The sequence below is a fragment of the Palaemon carinicauda genome, chromosome 25, assembly GCF_036898095.1.
Source record: "Palaemon carinicauda isolate YSFRI2023 chromosome 25, ASM3689809v2, whole genome shotgun sequence".
Classification (NCBI taxonomy): Eukaryota; Metazoa; Arthropoda; class Malacostraca; order Decapoda; family Palaemonidae; genus Palaemon; species Palaemon carinicauda.
The window spans coordinates 690,725-707,837 of record NC_090749.1 but is presented as its reverse complement, the minus strand read 5'-3'; the positions used below and the strand labels follow the sequence as shown (position 1 = coordinate 707,837).

The 17,113-nt window shown below is 43.8% G+C and overlaps 2 protein-coding genes across 5 annotated transcripts in view; both read left to right on the top strand.

The window, feature by feature from the left end:
* LOC137618630 (zinc finger protein 665-like) overlaps positions 1-17,113 on the top strand; it is a 235,402-nt gene that overhangs the window by 29,720 nt on the left and 188,569 nt on the right. The window lies entirely within an intron of this gene.
* LOC137618607 (zinc finger protein 91-like) overlaps positions 1-17,113 on the top strand; it is a 533,834-nt gene that overhangs the window by 514,006 nt on the left and 2,715 nt on the right. Inside the window, exons 11-12 of the mRNA XM_068348718.1 lie at positions 100-435; positions 16,926-17,079. Of these exons, the coding sequence (XP_068204819.1) occupies positions 100-435; positions 16,926-17,079 (490 nt within the window). The remainder of the gene's footprint in view (positions 1-99; positions 436-16,925; positions 17,080-17,113) is intronic.

The window sequence follows — 17,113 nt, the reverse complement described above, 5'->3', positions numbered from 1 at the left end:
CAGCCTGAAGCAGGTGGGCTACACTAACTCTAAGGTGTCAGCAAGAAATATCCTACCTTTCTTGCTCCAGCTTCAATAGCCTTCCCCTTTACATTGAAGGCTTTTAGAGCCGTTGTCAAGGCAGTAGAGGCAGGCAAACCTTGTCCTACACTGAATGAGTGTAGACCCTTGTCGTTAGCCATGCCCATGGAGGATGAGGATTGGAAGAAAGTCCACCTTACCTTGTCGGTTGGGAATTTGGAGGCAGATATCGCTGAACGTCAGTTCAACGAAAATCTCCCAAAGCTGTCAGACTTTCTCTTGCGTAGGGAGCAAGAAACGAAAGAAAGACTAGCGGCATCTCTATCCCTACAGAACTGTTTGGAGAGGACTGCAGGCCAAAAGAGCACCCCAGATATGAACATGGTCATGGCCAAGATGCACATGGCCACCTTGGTAAAGGACCTGTACGGCTTTATTAAAGCCAGAAGGGCATGCAGGGAGTTCGTGTTTGCTTCAGCAGCTGTAAAACACAAACCCAGGAAGCTGATAGCTTCCAATATCTGGGGTAAAGACCTCTTCCCAAATGAAGTGGTCAAGGAGGTAGTTGACAAAGCTACCACGGAGAATAGAAACCTTCTCCGGAAGTGGGGCATGTCATCGAAAAGGAAGTCATCTTCAGATGAGGGTGCCCCAAGTGGTTGTTCAACTGCAAACCACTTTCCAGGTGGTACCTCAGTAGCTGGTCGCCCAGTCACCAGCATTTAACCCTGCATTTGAGAGACAGACCACTACCTTTCGCCCCAAGGGTAGAGGTTCTAAACGGGGCTCCTCAAAACACCCCTCACGAGGTAAGGGGGTTAAGGTAGGACGTGGTCAGGGAGGTAAATCCTCCGGAAAACAGAAGCAATGAGATGCTTCAGGTAGGAGGGAGGCTCCAACAATTTCAGGATCGTTGGAACTTCGATCCTTGGCTCCACAGCCTAATCAAGAATGGACTTGGATGGAGCTGGAACAAAGCTCCACCATCATATCCTCAATTCTTCCAACATTCCACCCCCGTACTGGAAGAATATACCATAGAACTATTGAGTAAGCGGGTAATAAGGAGGGCAAAGTCCATCAAATTCCAGGGAAGGCTGTTTTGTGTTCCCAAGAAGGACTCAGACAAACTCAGTCATTCTGGACTTGTTGCCACTCGACAAGTTCATCGAGAACAAGAAGTTCAGGATGTTAACCCTTCAACACATAAGGACCCTGTTAGCAAAAGGGGCGTACATAGTCTCGATAGACCTGGCAGAGGCTTATTGGCATATTCCAGTCAACTGCCCCCTCTCCTACCTAGGATTCAGGCTACAGAAGAAAAAGTAGGTCTTCAGAGCCATGCCCTTCAGACTAAACATAGCCCCAAGGATATTCACGAAACTTGCAGATGCAGTCGTTCAACAACTATGCCTAGAAGGCGTTCAGGTAGCAGCATACCTGGACAACTGGCTGGTGTGGGCAGCATCCAGTATGGCTTACCTGCAAGCATCCAAGAAAGTGATACAGTTCCTGGAACATCTGTGATTCAAGATCAACACCAAGAAGTCTCGACTTTCTCCAGCTCAAGAGTTTTAATGGATGGGAATCCATTGGAACTTGAAGTCACAGCATCTCTCCATTCCCCCAGGGAAGAGGAGAGATATTGCTGAATCTGTCAAGAGATTGTTGAAATCCGACAGGATCTCAAGACGCCAACAGGAAAGAATACTGGGCTCTCTCCAGTTTGCAGCAGTGACAGACCCAGTGCTAAAAGCACAACTAAAAGATGCGTCAGGAGTCTGGAGAAGACACGCATCAAACGCTCAAAGAGATCCAAGAAGACCGGTAACGACCTTACTACGATCACTTCTCAAACCATGGTCGAAGGCCAATAACCTAAAGAGAACTCTGCCCTTGCAACCACCTCCACCATCGATGACCATCCACGGGGATGCCTCGACAGAAGGATGGGGAGGTCACTCCCATCAACGGAAAGTCCAAGGGACCTGGTCTTCCCTGTTCAAAACGTTTCACATCAACATTTTGGAGGCCATGGCGGTCCTTTTGACGCTGAAGAAACTTTCCCCTCGCAGATCAGCCCACATCAGGCTGATCCTGGACAGCGAAGTGATAATGAGATGTCTGAACCATCAAGGCTCGAGATCGCCTCAGAACAACCAAGTGATACTGGCCATCTTCCGCCTGGTGGAAAAGAAGAGATGGCATTTGTCAGCAGTTCACCTCCAAGGGTTCTGCAATGTGACGGCGGACTTTCTATCCAGGCTCAGGCCGATAGAGTCAGAATGGTCCCTAGACGCAGACTCATTCTCCTTCATCTTGCATCAAGTCCCAGAATTGCAGATCGACCTCTTCGTGACGAGCGACAACAAGAAACTACCTCGATATGTAGCCCCAAACGAGGATCCTTTAGCGGAGGCCTTGGATGCCATGTCCCTTGATTGGAACAGAGGGGACTGGATTTACCTGTTCCCTCCGACCAATCTCTTAATGAAGGTCCTCAACAGAATGAGATCCTTTCGGGGAACGGCAGCTCTAGTAGCTCCCAAGTGGCCAAAGAGCAACTGGTTCCCTCTGGTATTGGAACTGAAGCTGAGGCTGGTCACTCTTCCGGACCCAGCACTATCTCAACAGGTCCAAAAGTCGACTGTCTTCGCTTCATCACAGAGAACCCAAAACCTTCATCTCATGATTTTCTCTCTTTAGCGGTTAAGAAAATATTTGGGATCTCAAAAGGCAGTATAGACTTCTTAGAAAAATACAAGTCTAAGTCAACTAGGAGACAATATGAATCGTCTTGGAAAAAGTGGGTTGCTTTCGTCAAAGCAAAAGGACCAAAAGAAATCTCAGTGGACTTCTGTCTGTCCTTCTTTATCCACCTTCACACACAAGGTCTGGCAGCCAACACAATAATTACGTGTAAGTCGGCTCTGACTAGACCTCTACTATACGCCTTCCAAGTAGAACTGTCGAGTGAAATTTTTAACAAGGTCCCTAAGTCATGTGCTAGACTCAGGCCTGCAGCCCCCTCCAAAGCCCATTTCATGGTCCTTGGACAAGGTCCTACACTATGCCTCAACAGTGAACAATGAAGATTGCTCTCTTAAGGACCTGACTCAAAAATTCATTTTCCTGTTTGCTATAGCCTCAGGGGCTAGAGTTAGGGAAATAGTGGCCCTATCCAGAGATGAGGGCCATATTCAGTTCACAGAAGCGGGAGAACTGAATTTCTTTTCTGATCCAATCTTTCTCGCTAAGAACGAGCTACCCACTAAGAGATGGGGTCCCTGGAGAATCTGTCCTCTGAAGGAAGATGTCTCATTGTGTCCAGTGGAATGGCCAAAGGTCTATCTTCGAAGAACTTCAGACTTTAGGGGAGGACAGCTCTTTAAAGGAGAAACTTCAGGATCAAACTTATCCCTAAAACAACTGAGGGCGACGATCACCTACTTTCTTATGCCACCAACTTGGAACTTTGTCTTGTTTATAACTGCCAAGGTTGGCTGTTGATAACTTTTGTGTCTGGATATTTATCGTAGCAGTGGTGTTGCTTGGTGAGATCACTGGACCACCCAGACAACAGCACTTTTTCCAAGACGATTCATATTGTCTCCTAGTTGACTTAGACTTGTATTTTTCTAAGAAGTCTATACTGCCTTTTGAGATCCCAAATATTTTCTTAACCGCTAAAGAGAGAAAATCATGAGATGAAGCGTTTTGTGGTGGCGGCAGGTAAGTGTGTTAAAACCTGTCGTCTAGTACTGCGATGAACAGTGAATTGTTTGGGACTCTCAATTATCGGGTAAAGGTGCTGACACCTTCCAGTGCAACACTGTTGAGTGAGTGTCACCATGGAGACACTAAAGAGTGTTCAAATCATTTCAGGTGGAGAATTTTAGAGATACACCCGTGCCGTGTGTACTTTACACAGTGTTAATAATATTCAACATTACAATTTCAAATTCAAGTGTGGCACTAATTATTCTATCTTTTCAGGTGGAAACAATAATTTTCTGTTTGTTTGAGCATTGTATATTTCTCATTACATATATTAACATATATTACACATGTTACTCTATGCTGGATCATTTATTGTAAATAAATGCATACCAATGTGTAATTGCATCTTATTTCGCCCTACAATGGATAGAAATAAAGTATATGCCAGAGTTTTATTAACTAGTAACCTAAGTAAAACTGCATATGATTGTATGGAGGACAACAGATATAGCTGATACTTTTGCTCCTACAAAAAATACAAACAGTAAGACTTTTGTATATCTAGCTGATGGTATGTTTCGATACATTGTACAAACTGTGAGATATTTGTATATCTAGCTGAGGCTATGTTCCAACACAGATATACAAACTAGGAGACTCCTGTATATTAGTTGATGGTATATTCCAACATAATATACAAATCGTTAGACTCTTGTATATATAGTTGCTACTATGTTCGTTCATACAATATATGCAAACCTTGAGACCCCTTCCTACTGTCTATTATGACTCTTCCCTGCATGGGGTAGGAAGCACTAACATCGTCTATGATTAGTAGCAATGACGTATAACGGTAACGTCATATGTCTCAATGGTCTGGATGACCATAGGAAAGTTTGTCCCAAGGTTGAGGCACCTATAAAAATCCACAGATACAGTACTTTCTAGTAATTCTCTGGTAAACTTCCATCAGGACGACATGGCTTGAGCCCTAAAGACGTATTTTGAGCGAAGCGGAAAATCTATTTTTGGGTGAGATAGCCATGTCGTTCTGATGGACCCGCCCTCCTTTTCTATAGAAAAGGCCTTGGCAGGATCCCTCCTGAAAATACTATATCTTTAGCACCATGCTCAATGCTACAAGGAATAAGCGCCATCTAGATACTCATAATAGTACGGGAGGAAGGGTAACCTTGATAACGGCTCCCCTTCTTTTTTTGTCACTTTCCCCCTCGAAGCGAAAACGCTATTCGGGGTGAAGATTGCTATGTGTCGTATCAAGATATACGTCCCCTGATATTATGCGGTATCCTTAAGAGAAAATTTAAGGATATTCGTGCCAGGAGTTAGAATTCTGGAGACCTGAAGGTTAATTCTCTGGGAATATCACTGTAGCCAAATATCGCTTAGAAAGCTACCAATAGGAACCTTCCATCAGGACGACATGGCTATCTCACCCAAAAATAGATTTTTCGCTTTGCTCAAAATCCGTTAATTTTACTGTAAATGTTGGATACTATCAACACTGTGTACAGTGTACACATGGCATTAGTGTCATTTGTATAATTCTGCACCTAAAAATGAACAGTCCTAGTGTCACCAGGGTGACACTCACATAAAAGAATTGCACTGGAAGGAGTCAACATCTTTCCACCCAAATTGAGAGTCCCAATCAATTCACTGTTCATCGCAGCACTAGACGACAGGTTTCACCACACTACCTGCCCCCACCAGAAAATGTTTGAGTTGGTGCCCTTGCTTCGCACAATATTTGTAAAACACTCTGGAGGACTTCCAATCAGTGTATGAGCAAAGACGCTCAAAGTTCATAAACTGAAAAAAGTTCAGAGAGGAAGCAATTTTTCTTGGATCATGACCTGCGGGTGTACTATGAGGATCCACTCTGCGAATGAAGTAGGTGAGCTTCGCCCTCAGTTGTTTTAGGGATGATTTCGATCCTAAGGTTTCGCCTTTGAAGAGCTGTCCTTCCCTGAAGTCATCCTACAGAAATCTACATTATAGTGCATTAATGAATGCCACAATGTGTACGTGCTGTTGTCTGGGTGGTCCAGTGATCTCACCAAGCAACACCACTGCTACGATAAATATCCAGACACAAAAGCTATCAACAGCCAACCTTGGCAGTTATAAACAAGACAAAGTTCCAAGCTGGTGGCATAAGAAAACTTCAAGTTTAATGGCGTCACAAATATATTGTTTTTTTTTTTTCACTCAAGTGTCCATTGCACTAATATCCTAAGAATCCCCCACAGTAAAAACTAAAACATCTGATCATGAGCTTGAAATCTCTACATCACGTCCCCTTAAGTTTCACTTATTGTCAGTAGTGTAAATAGGATCAACAAAAACTTCTTTTCTTCACATTTGAATCCCATTGTTGCAGTCTAGTGTTCCACATGCCCCACAGGTTCAGGACATGTACAAATTAGGCTCCTCTACTGCCTGACTGCAGTTCTAGCTAGTATCTCCAAGCCCTACAGGAAGTTTGGCATTAGGCTCCTCTACTGCCTGACTGCAATTCTAGCTAGTATCTCCAAAGCCCTACCGGAAGTTTGGCGTGCTGCAAAAAAAAAAGAATATAATGACACAATGTTAAGGGACCAAAGTATAAAAAGTTAACAAAGACATAAAACTATATGAAAAAAAATTTTTAGAATACAGAAATTTGAAATAATTTGTATTTTTCCTATCTATAAATATTTAGTTTTTCACTACGTGGTGGTAGCTCTCTCATACACCGGGTTCAAGAATGAAGACTGTGATACATACTGCTGGGGAATCATGTATACAGTCTGAGGGATGGCAGTAACTGAGGTTGTCGCAACAGGAAAGGATTTCCTTCCCTCAAAGTGACTTCTGGGCTTCTTGCCTTTGGTTTAAGAGCCTTCACAGGGGGTAAATTTCTTTTTTTAGAGGACATACCCCACTTGTCTACAAGGCTCTTATTCTCCTAAGCTGCTTTGTCCATGAGTTCCTTACCCAATTTCTCAGGGAAGAGGTTTTTCCCCCAGATATTGGAGTCGATGAGTTTTCTAAGTTTATGCTTGATCGTAGCAGCGGCTAGGACGTGTTATCTACATGCTCTCCTGGCTAAGATGAAAGCATGAAGATCTCTATGAAACATGGTTAGGGGAGTCTTTGCCAAGACAGGGAAGAGATCAGTTTTGGAAAAGTTTCCAATAAACATCTCAATGGAAGGATAAAAAGGCAGATAGTCTTTCTTTAGCTTCCAATTCTCCCTTTAATAGGGATTTGGGAATTCTAGGCAGTTTCTCATTAAACTGCTTTCCTCTGATGTCTTTATCTAGTTTAACAACAGTGAAGGTATGTTGGTTGTCCTCCCAACTGTCCGAATCATAAGGAAGGGCTAGAGAGACTGGTTTGCACTGGGAATGGTCTGCCCTCCACTACTGCTTTCTTTACAGTCTCTAAGCTTTTAGAAGGAGAAAGGGAAGACGGTAACCTTTGGAGGTACAAAGGCGGCTTGCTTCCCTCCAAAGGCAGAAAGTTGGGTATTAGTGAATTTGGCCGTCTTTAACTTCCTAACCAAAAGGGATTAAGCCTTGCCATGGACCAGAAGGATTGTTTCCTTAGGGATAACTATCGATTGATGGGAAGAATTCCAAGTTCGAGACTGGCTTGGAACCTAAACCCTCTCCAATATGGAGGTACCCTTCAGTTAAGGCCATATTCTCACCATAACACCAAGGGTTCTTAATTGTGCATTCTGGTAAGTTCAAAGCTTGGGGAGCCTTAGAAGCAGGTACCTTTTATAAAGCTTCTATCCTCTTCATGAAGTCCGCTTGAGAACGTTCATGTTTGGCAGTTAGGTTTCCCATGAAACCTTTCATGAATTCTATAAATTCCAAGTTACTAGGAAATGAAGGTTTGTCTAACATAGGAACAGGGGTGGAGGTGGAAGCTGGGGCTTTAGAAGCAGGGATGGGGGAATAAAATAAAAAGCCACTGGGAACTGTACTCACCCGATGTATATCCAATGACACTTCAAAGGCTTCCATGGTCAGCAGAATCCTCTCCCTCTCTGACGACACAGTTGAAGTTGTCGACATGTTGTCGGCGTCCAAACTCATGACTTTCAGAGCGTCCCGAAGTTCATCATCCGCATGATCTGCTGGTACTGGCGGAAGTTGAACCGTCGGTAACTGTTGACCAAACACAGAGGTCACCTCAGCCTTGTGAAAGAGGAGTTCATTCAGTTCCAAGTAAGGAAGATAAGGGACACCTTGTTGAGAGCTCTTCTGGAAGACTCTTACTCAAAGACGGAGCTTCTTCATACTCCATTCTTGTACGTCAAAAGAGACGTCAGTGGCATAGAAGCCGGTGCGAAGGAGATTCGTTCAAACCTGACAGTTAGTAGGTTCCAAGATTGCACCGGATCACTTGGAAACATGGCAATCCGCATGTTTCCGGCAGGTCTTGTGGCCACAGGGCAACTTGAACTGCCTGGCACAGGTGACTTTTGAATACTCCATATCATCAGCGACCTGTAAAGAAGAAAAATTTCAATGAGTATACATCATTGGAAATTATATATTTTTAAAATTAAGTAAAAATATGAAAGGTATGCATAAAATAATGTTAAGGTAAATCCTAACCTAAATAAACATACCACCTAATTATGGCTAAAGATTATTGTATAATCAACATATATACCAAACAGCTCAGAAATCAATGGAGATTTTTTAAGCAAACTATTAGTGACAGTGTGGTAGGAATATAGAGGAAAGGTTCACATCAAAGGGACACCAGAACCTCCAGAGTAGGTTTATTGTAACAACCTAAGGCAAGTTCACTCATCTTATTGGCTAGACCGGCAACAACTGTGTTAAGACGGCAACTATTTCTAGTAGCCAAGATAAAGACTGAGCTGTCAGTACCCCAGGCATGTCGACACAAAGTGGCAGAGGCATTGTAAAGTTGACAGAGAGAGAGTGAACAAACCCATAGGGAAGTGTCCACACTCAGAGGAAGTACAGTAAGGAAAAGCAGCTAATAAGAGAACCTGCCAAGATCTGATCATTATCATTAACTTATAAAAAGTGGGGGTTTAGCAAGTAAGATAATGAGAGCCGTACAAGACGGCCAGGATGCTGAGAATTGGAAATTCAAAGGATGATCTGACAACCAGGCAGGATTCAACCGACCAACTCCAGAGGACAATGTTCCTCAGATATATAAGAGGATAGGAAACAGAAGATAACTAGTCTAAGGCGGCAGAGGGAGTGACCCATAGCCAACACACAGTCAGTGCTAGAACTTAAGCTGACAAGACCAGAAGCAGAGACAAGAAAGCGACTCTACTGCCAAGATAGGCTAACTAGGCAAGGGAGTTGAGACTCTGCAGCAAGAGGGACATAGCACAGGAAGGGAAGCTGCAGATACAGAACAGGCAACTGCCAAGGTGGCAGAGGAGGACCCCAAGGGGTACCAGCTTTATGCACCTAGATAGGGTTAAGCCATAGGGAGAACTGTGCAGGCAATCCTAGCCTACCTAGCGGGTGAGGGAAAACTCAAAAGCTAGGTTAAGATGACTAGACGAGAGGAACATAGTTCCCAGTACAGTCAGGTTATTGCCTAACTAGGATAGTTCCCAGTACAGTCAGGTTATTGCCTAACTAGGAAGGGGAAGGGGCAGAGAAAACACCCAAGGGTGGTCTCTAAGGTGGCAGAGAGATTTAGTCCAGGGAAGGAGAAAATCTTGCCCACCTAGGGTTAGTAAAGATAACCTACAAGTTATCCTGTCCAAGGATGGAGGCGAAGCGTACTTCATCCACCATGGGACTAGACAGGGATGGGAAGAAAGTTCCACAGCAGGTAGACACACTAACAAGCACAAGGGTAAGGGGAAAAGGTGTGGTGATGTGAGACTCAGAAATTGGCGGCATGACAGGAAGGCCTAATTGCTACATTAGAACAGAAATAGTGTTCCAAGGGGTTTGCAGTGATAGGGCACAGAGGACAAGTCTTCACAACCAGGCATAGCCTACTAAAGACTAAGAGGGAAGCATAAGAACAGGGGGTAATGCGTTCCAATGGATAAACAAGAAGTAAACACAGGGAACAAGTCCCCAAGACCTGTGCCGCCTCGCCAAACATAGGTCAAATGGAAAGTGAAAACAGTCACCCTAGTACAACTGTAAAACACTATCCAACTCCCAGAGGGACCTTCAGAAACGCAGCTCCTCGCTGTGATGAGTTGATAGCATGGGAGGATAGGCAGCCTCACAAAACCAGTAAGGTTAGGTGAAAGAAGGGGATGGTGCACAAGTGAAAATTTACCAAGCATGGCTGTCAGTCAGGGTGGAGCTAGCCTAAGTCAATGCTGATAAAAAGAAACACAAGAAACATCATGAAAAGGGGTTGGGATACCCATAATTATACCACAATGTAAAAGAGCGATTTGGAAACATGATGCAATAACGCCGACCGCATGCCGTTCGCTGAATAATAAAAGCATGCAAATTGAAGAAAAATGGGGTGGATATGCAAAATTCTCCAACACACAAGAAAAGGGTACTCAACTTTATCAATGAGGAAGAAGATGAAGCATCCATGATAGTAAATCCCTCAAGAAGCTAAGAAAACAGGCAGAAAAACTAAAAGCGATCGTCAAAGATGGCGTCTGCGAAAGGGAATGGTTCAATAGGAAACGTGTTAGTTGTAGCACGTTAAGATCGGGAGTTGTAACGGCTGTCTCGCCCACATATCCTACCTTATCCCTTATCCTTCGAGACAAGGTTAACTCTATTCAGGGAAGGATAACCATGGCTCGTTATTAACACGTCCCTGATGTATACACGATATCTCTCAAGATATTCACTCCGGAGGTTAGAACTCCTTTGATACCTCTACTGTAAAATTTCTCTGGTATATCCCTTGCAAAAATATCCCAAGTAGAATCTGCTATTAAGGAACTTCCATCAGGAGAACTCCCTCCACAACATGATCTACTCAGACAACCACGCTTCGACATCTACCACAAGCTAGAGCTTCGCTATGACTGCACTCCCGTAGACTACCCAGCACCTCTTCACTCAGAAAGGTTTTTCGCAACAAGTTGCGAAGAGGTTGTCTGAATATCAGGCGAAGAGGTTGTCTGAATATCAGGACATCCTCAGCAACAGTCTACCAGGCAAATTAGAACGTCTTCTGTGATTGGCGTTATGAAAAAGCGTATCTCTCCACTCAATGTTGCTATTCCAGCAATAACGGAATCCTCGAGTTTTGCGTGAGAAAAGACACTTTTCAGTTTCGACAGTGAAAGACGATCATTCAAACTTGAGCCTTGCCTTCAAAACTGAAAGAAAGGGATATCCTCTTGTCGCTAGATCTTTCCTAACTTGTACGGACTTACGAATTTGCCTTTCCTCAGTCGGAATTGAGACCTCCCCCTCGGAACATGGTTCGAGTTCTCCGTTCTCTAAAGAGACCTCCCTACGAACCACTACACCAGGCAACAGATCTCCACCTGGCTTAAAAGACACTGTTCCTATTCACTTTGACCACAGCCAAACGGGTCAATGAACTTCATGGTCTCTCATTCGACATCGCCCATTCAAGGAGAGGGCGAGAGGCAACGTTCAGTTTCGTCCCTAAGTTTGTTGCCAAGATGCAGTTTCCAGAGGTGACGGATCTTAGATTCGACCCCCTCCGGACAAGGAATCTCTGCTCTGTAACTGATGATCCAGAACATCTGTTACTGTACTCAAGGAGAGGTTTGAGGCTCTATCTCAAGAGAATGGCAACAGCCCACTTGGGTGCCTTTGCTTGTTGTCAGCACCTGGAGAGACAAGAGGAGGATCACCAAAAAACACCATCTCTTTTGGATTCACAGTCATCAATTACACTCTGAATCCAGATCCTCCTACAACACATCGACCCTCTGGTCGTCAAAGCAGATTACTGAGTGACGTAAGTTCCTAGTATTGTTCCAACACTGTTGTGTCCCCATACCCTGACGAGGTGGTATTGGGAAAGTCTTGGTCCAGTAGTTTTCCCACAAGGACTCAGAATAACTTTTACTTTGACAGTCACACTGCTTATCTCAACTCACAGCTTGCGCAGGGCGCAGACCTTGCATAGCATGGTTTAGTGAGGTGTAAGTACTCCTTATTTTTGGTACTTACCTATTCAGAATAAGGAGCCCCCGGTTAGCCAAAAAGCCAGTTGGGCAGGGACATCCACCCTCCTAATTGGTGAGTCACCCCTAATAAATAGCCTTGTTTTGTATTCCAGTTACAGAACAAATGACAAATTCAGATATAATTCGTGGCATGATGCCATAGTGGAGCTATGTGGGTCATAGAAAGGTTGACTGATGTTCTGTCCTTGTTGAGTACTCTTCTTATAAGACAAACCGGCCGCTTGTCAGGAGGCCTGACAAGCGGGCAGGTGCTTGACGCTTGGGCGAACGCTGTCGAACAGGTGGACGGCTAACAGCTGGAAGGTCCCGACGATGGCGAGCAGGCAATTTGCAAGGTGGTAGTTGAGCAAGCGATTGATGAGCTGGCGACTGAGCAGGTGAACCACGAGTCGTTGGCTGGACAGGGGATTCACGAGCTGTCGGCTGGACAGGCAATTGACAAGCTGTCGGCGATTCACGAGCTGTCGGCTAGGCAGGCAATTCACGAGCTGCAGGTCGGCGGGAGTCTAGACGTCAAACCTGACAAGTAGGCGAGCGCTGCACAGGTGCCTGACGAGATGGAGATCGCTGCACAGTGGCTCGGCATACAGGTGGACAGCGTGAAGACGGTCGGCAAACCTCTGCTTGGCATTTAGGCGACGAGATGTGACCCTCAGAAGGGAGCATATACTCCGGAGGAAATCACGAACAATCCCTTGCAGAAGAAGAACGAACCACAGTTCGTTCAAGAGAAGATGAGTCCAGAGCCATGCGAGGGTCTGAAACCAGAAGGGGCAAGCTGAGCAGAATCCTCCAAAGAGGAGGGCTGCGGAGAAGACTTACCAAAAAGACGTCTCGACCGAAGGTGAAGGGGCGCTCTGAAGGTGTAGCAAAGGACGAGCATGGCGAAGTATCCTGCTGCGATGACGTCCCTCAGAATCCGGGGATCAGCAAGCTTACCGTCAGCAGGCCTCCGAAGAGGAGTCTCTATGAGTAGCAATTCACGCGAATGAAAAAGGGGAACACTCGTAGGAGAGATGTGCCTTGAACTAGGCTCTCCCCCCCCCCCAAGAATGTTCGTCATGGGGAGAATCACAGTCTTCGGCGGCAGCGGCGAAGGAATCAGAAGAAGCCTCAGCAGGGCAACCGACAAGGCCTCTGACACCATCATGTCGACCACGGACAAGGTGTTGACATCTGAAGCTAACGATCGCTGTATCTCAGCACCTGTGTGAAGTAACTACAGCAGCGCTTCCTTGGAGCCAGGACCAGGCAATCCCAAAGAAGGCTAAACCTGTAGAAGCGGAGAAAGAGACACGGCTTCCCTCGGGGTAAGAGCTGGGCCCACCTCACTAGGGGAGGCAGCACCATCTCACAAGGACCGAGGTTAATCAGTGGTTAAACGGGAGCTTTAGAGGAAAGTCAGGAAGAGGAAGAAGTGTTGGGTTTCTTCTGCTTCGAAGAAACCTTCGAAGGAGAAGAGTTATCACTAGGTTTGTGGCAGTTAATAAATAGATGATGGGACGCAGAAAATTAGACGACTTTACATCGTAAAGAGGACTTATTGTCTAAGTTAATTTTCACAGAAACATGAGGAGAAATCTTCTTCAAAGTGAATATACGAGGGGCAAGTAAAAAATAAGGTTCCCAAAATTTTTGCAGGTATAAGACATTTTTTATTGACATAAATAAGTATACAATGTGAAAGCTTATACTTTAAACTATTTTTCTACATAGTCGCCAGATTTTTCTACGCATTTTTCCTGACGAGTTATCCACTTCTGAAAACCCTCTTCGAAGAGCTCCGCCGCTAGGCCGTCGATGAACTTGCTGACCGCTTCCTTCACCTCTGCATCTGTATTGAAGCGTTGTCCACCCAAGTGTTGCTTCAATTTCGGAAACAAGTGGAAGTCGCTCCACTTGTTTCCGAAATTGAAGCAACACTTGGGTGGACAACGCTTCAATACAGATGCAGAGGTGAAGGAAGCGGTCAGCAAGTTCATCGACGGCCTAGCGGCGGAGCTCTTCGAAGAGGGTTTTCAGAAGTGGATAACTCGTCAGGAAAAATGCGTAGAAAAATCTGGCGACTATGTAGAAAAATAGTTTAAAGTATAAGCTTTCACATTGAATACTTATTTATGTCAATAAAAAATGTCTTATACCTGCAAAAATTTTGGGAACCTTATTTTTTACTTGCCCCTCGTATGTATCTCTTTAAGTAAATGATCAACAGAACTCTAAATCTCTCTAATTACATAACAGAGGAAATATTAATCTCTCGCTGAATTTCAAATTACTAGAACAGTTTACTGTAAAATGCTCATAATTTGTACATAACAATGAATCGCTTGTAAATTACAGACACACTTGGGGAGTAAGGGACACAGAGCAAGTCACTGTTAATCTTCTTCCATCAGTAGAATAGAAATTTATCTCAAGTTTCAAATCTGGCTTATTAACTAAAAATTACAATCTTAATTTCTATGCAAGACAAGCAAGAGGGAGGGACTCACATGTTACTCGTCTCACATTTTAAGTCGAGGGCAAACATTACTCCTAAGATCACAACCTAGTGGAGTGTCATTTGGGCGTACTGGGCGCCCAGCGAGACGATGAGGGCACGCTACCAGGTCTACGCCCAACTCCTCTTACCCTACTTCCAAGGGTCCAGGGGTAAGTTTATATGGCACCTGTCTCTATGGGGATCAGGTGTTTCCTCGAGGAGATAGGTGGTAGCCTTTTACTACGTGACATCTGCAATCTAGGTCGCCCAGATCTAGGTTTCCCCTCCTCAAATCACCCCGAAGGGATCCCCCCCCCACTGGAATGACCGAAGGAACCCAGTTTGCCCCTGCCCTTGTTCCTGCGCCGTAGCATTAGAACAAAAAAGTAGAGGTAGAGAGTGCTGTAGAAAACTGAAATACTCGGAATCGTGTAATAAGGAAAAAGAACAAAAACAAAGTAAGTCAAAGGTTAGAAGAAACAGTTGGAGAGGAAAGAGACGCTTGTCTTGTCTTGCTGAGCCAAAAGTAAAAAGTGACTAGACAACATAGGTGTATGTGTGAGCGGGGTGGCTGGCTATCCTGCCTACCCCCTGCTAACTAGCGGTGGGGTAGCTCCACCTCACTAAAAGTCTTATAGCTACTTTCAGCTTTGCTAAAATTATAATCCCTGATGAATAGCGTAGGGCTTGTATGAGTATTGGAAGAATTACTTCTGAGAAACACATTAGGTCTGTCTCTTCTTCAGTTACACAAAAAATTGGTTTATTGAGAAAGTCTTTTAAGATTTTCAATGATCAGTCTATTCTGAAGAAGTGTTTTAATTCTTTGAATCTACCTTGTTTTGCGTTTTGTTCTCCTGTCTTTTAATTAGTTGGTTAGGCATGTTGCATAAGATTTTTCATAATTCTGACCATTCTTTACATTCAGGTCTTCCTGGACAATACCACCCTGTTTGTAATGCTAGGTATGCAGTTAACTCTAATAGTCAGGCCTTCTCCATCATGAGTTTCAATGCTACATAGTATTCTAGAAGTTTTATTCCAGCTATGACTAATTTGCAGAATGATCCACCTAATCGGATAGTTGAATCAGTAGAACTTCAAAAGTTCAAACTTGCAGCAAATGTTTTTATGTTGAGAAGGCTGACTTAAGCCTGTTTTTATAGTTTATATATATGAAAGATTCCTTTCAATGTTGTTACTGTTCTTAAAATATTCTATTGTTTTAATGTTGTTACTGTTCTTAAAATATTTTATTTTGATTTTGTATTGTCATATATTATTTATGTCCTTATTTCCTTTCTTCAGCGGGCTATTTATCCCTGTTGGAGTCCTTTGGCTTATAGCATCCTGCTTTTCCAAATAGGGTTGTAGCTTAGTTAAAAATAATAATGATAATAATAATATTGATGTCCCTCTGCAATGGGTCCAAATGGTTTACTCAACTTCCCTGGTCCACCAGGGATCAAAGACCATTCCTAATGTCAAAGACCATCCCTAAGGACACCCTCAATGTCTCGGCGACTGAAATGGAGTATGGTGACCCGTTGGTCATCCATGCTAAATGATTTCCGTCTGCAACCTCCTCCGACAATCTCCAGCGCTCACCTCACGTTGTGGGAAAATTTACACCTTGCCGCCAGACGTACAAGCCCCCAGCAAGGCAACACATACCGAAAGATTTAAACACTGGAATACATATCTTCGTGTGCATCAACACTAGCAAGCCACTGCTGACACCCGCTTTCAAGGGCCCTTTCCTCATTGTCCATCGCAAACCAAAGACTTTTTAAATTACCACTCATGGCAAAGAAGACTGGATCTTCATTAATGGTCTAAAACCTGCCTATCTCCTGCTTACCGTTCATCTTTCTTGAACAGAGCACTCTATTTCATATGTATGTATTTTTTAGGGGTGAGTTATGTACTGCACTTATTTCATACAGTCTCATACGCTGTAATGCTATTGCTCTTTTTTTTATTTTTCGCACTCTCCCACAGATAGAAAAACCTGTTTACGTTTGCCATTGCATGTTTCAAATTTTTTGAATTTTTGTGCCATGGTTGCCCTCAACCGTTTGTATATAAGCTCGTTATCTTGTTGAAGAAAGGCACTTACACTCACCTTGCCCCTCTGGTAGTACCTGACAGCTACCTCGCGACCTTACCAACCCATTATTCTTATACTTGGTATGCGATTCTTGCTGACGTCCCCTGTAGAGGTTACGAATTTTCTTTATATGGGACGGTAATATTCATGTATGACCCAGGGCCTATCACTTTCTCTTATTAGAAACAGATAGGGGGCGATAGTGGTCTTTCTTTGCTTCTCCACAGATCAGGACTGGAACAGTTCCAGTGAAGTTACAGAACCTTCCAGATTTGTTTTCAAGGGGATTTCCAGCCATCTAATCAGTGAGTCTTCCCAAATAAAGGACTCAGGTTTGTATGGATAGGAAAAAATAAAAATTACCTTAAATTTTTATTTTAATTTAGAAAATTATCATTTTATTTCAGAAAACTCCAACATTTTCATCTTGCCCTTTTCCAATGATAGTTGTTCTCTTATTATTTCAGAATTTTCATCTCAAAGGAAATAATCATCCACCTCTTGTTACAAGATTGTGTAAACTATCAAAGATATCTGCAAAAGATACAGGACTGGGAAAAAGTAAGAAGACGAAAAAGAGATACAGGAATGGGAA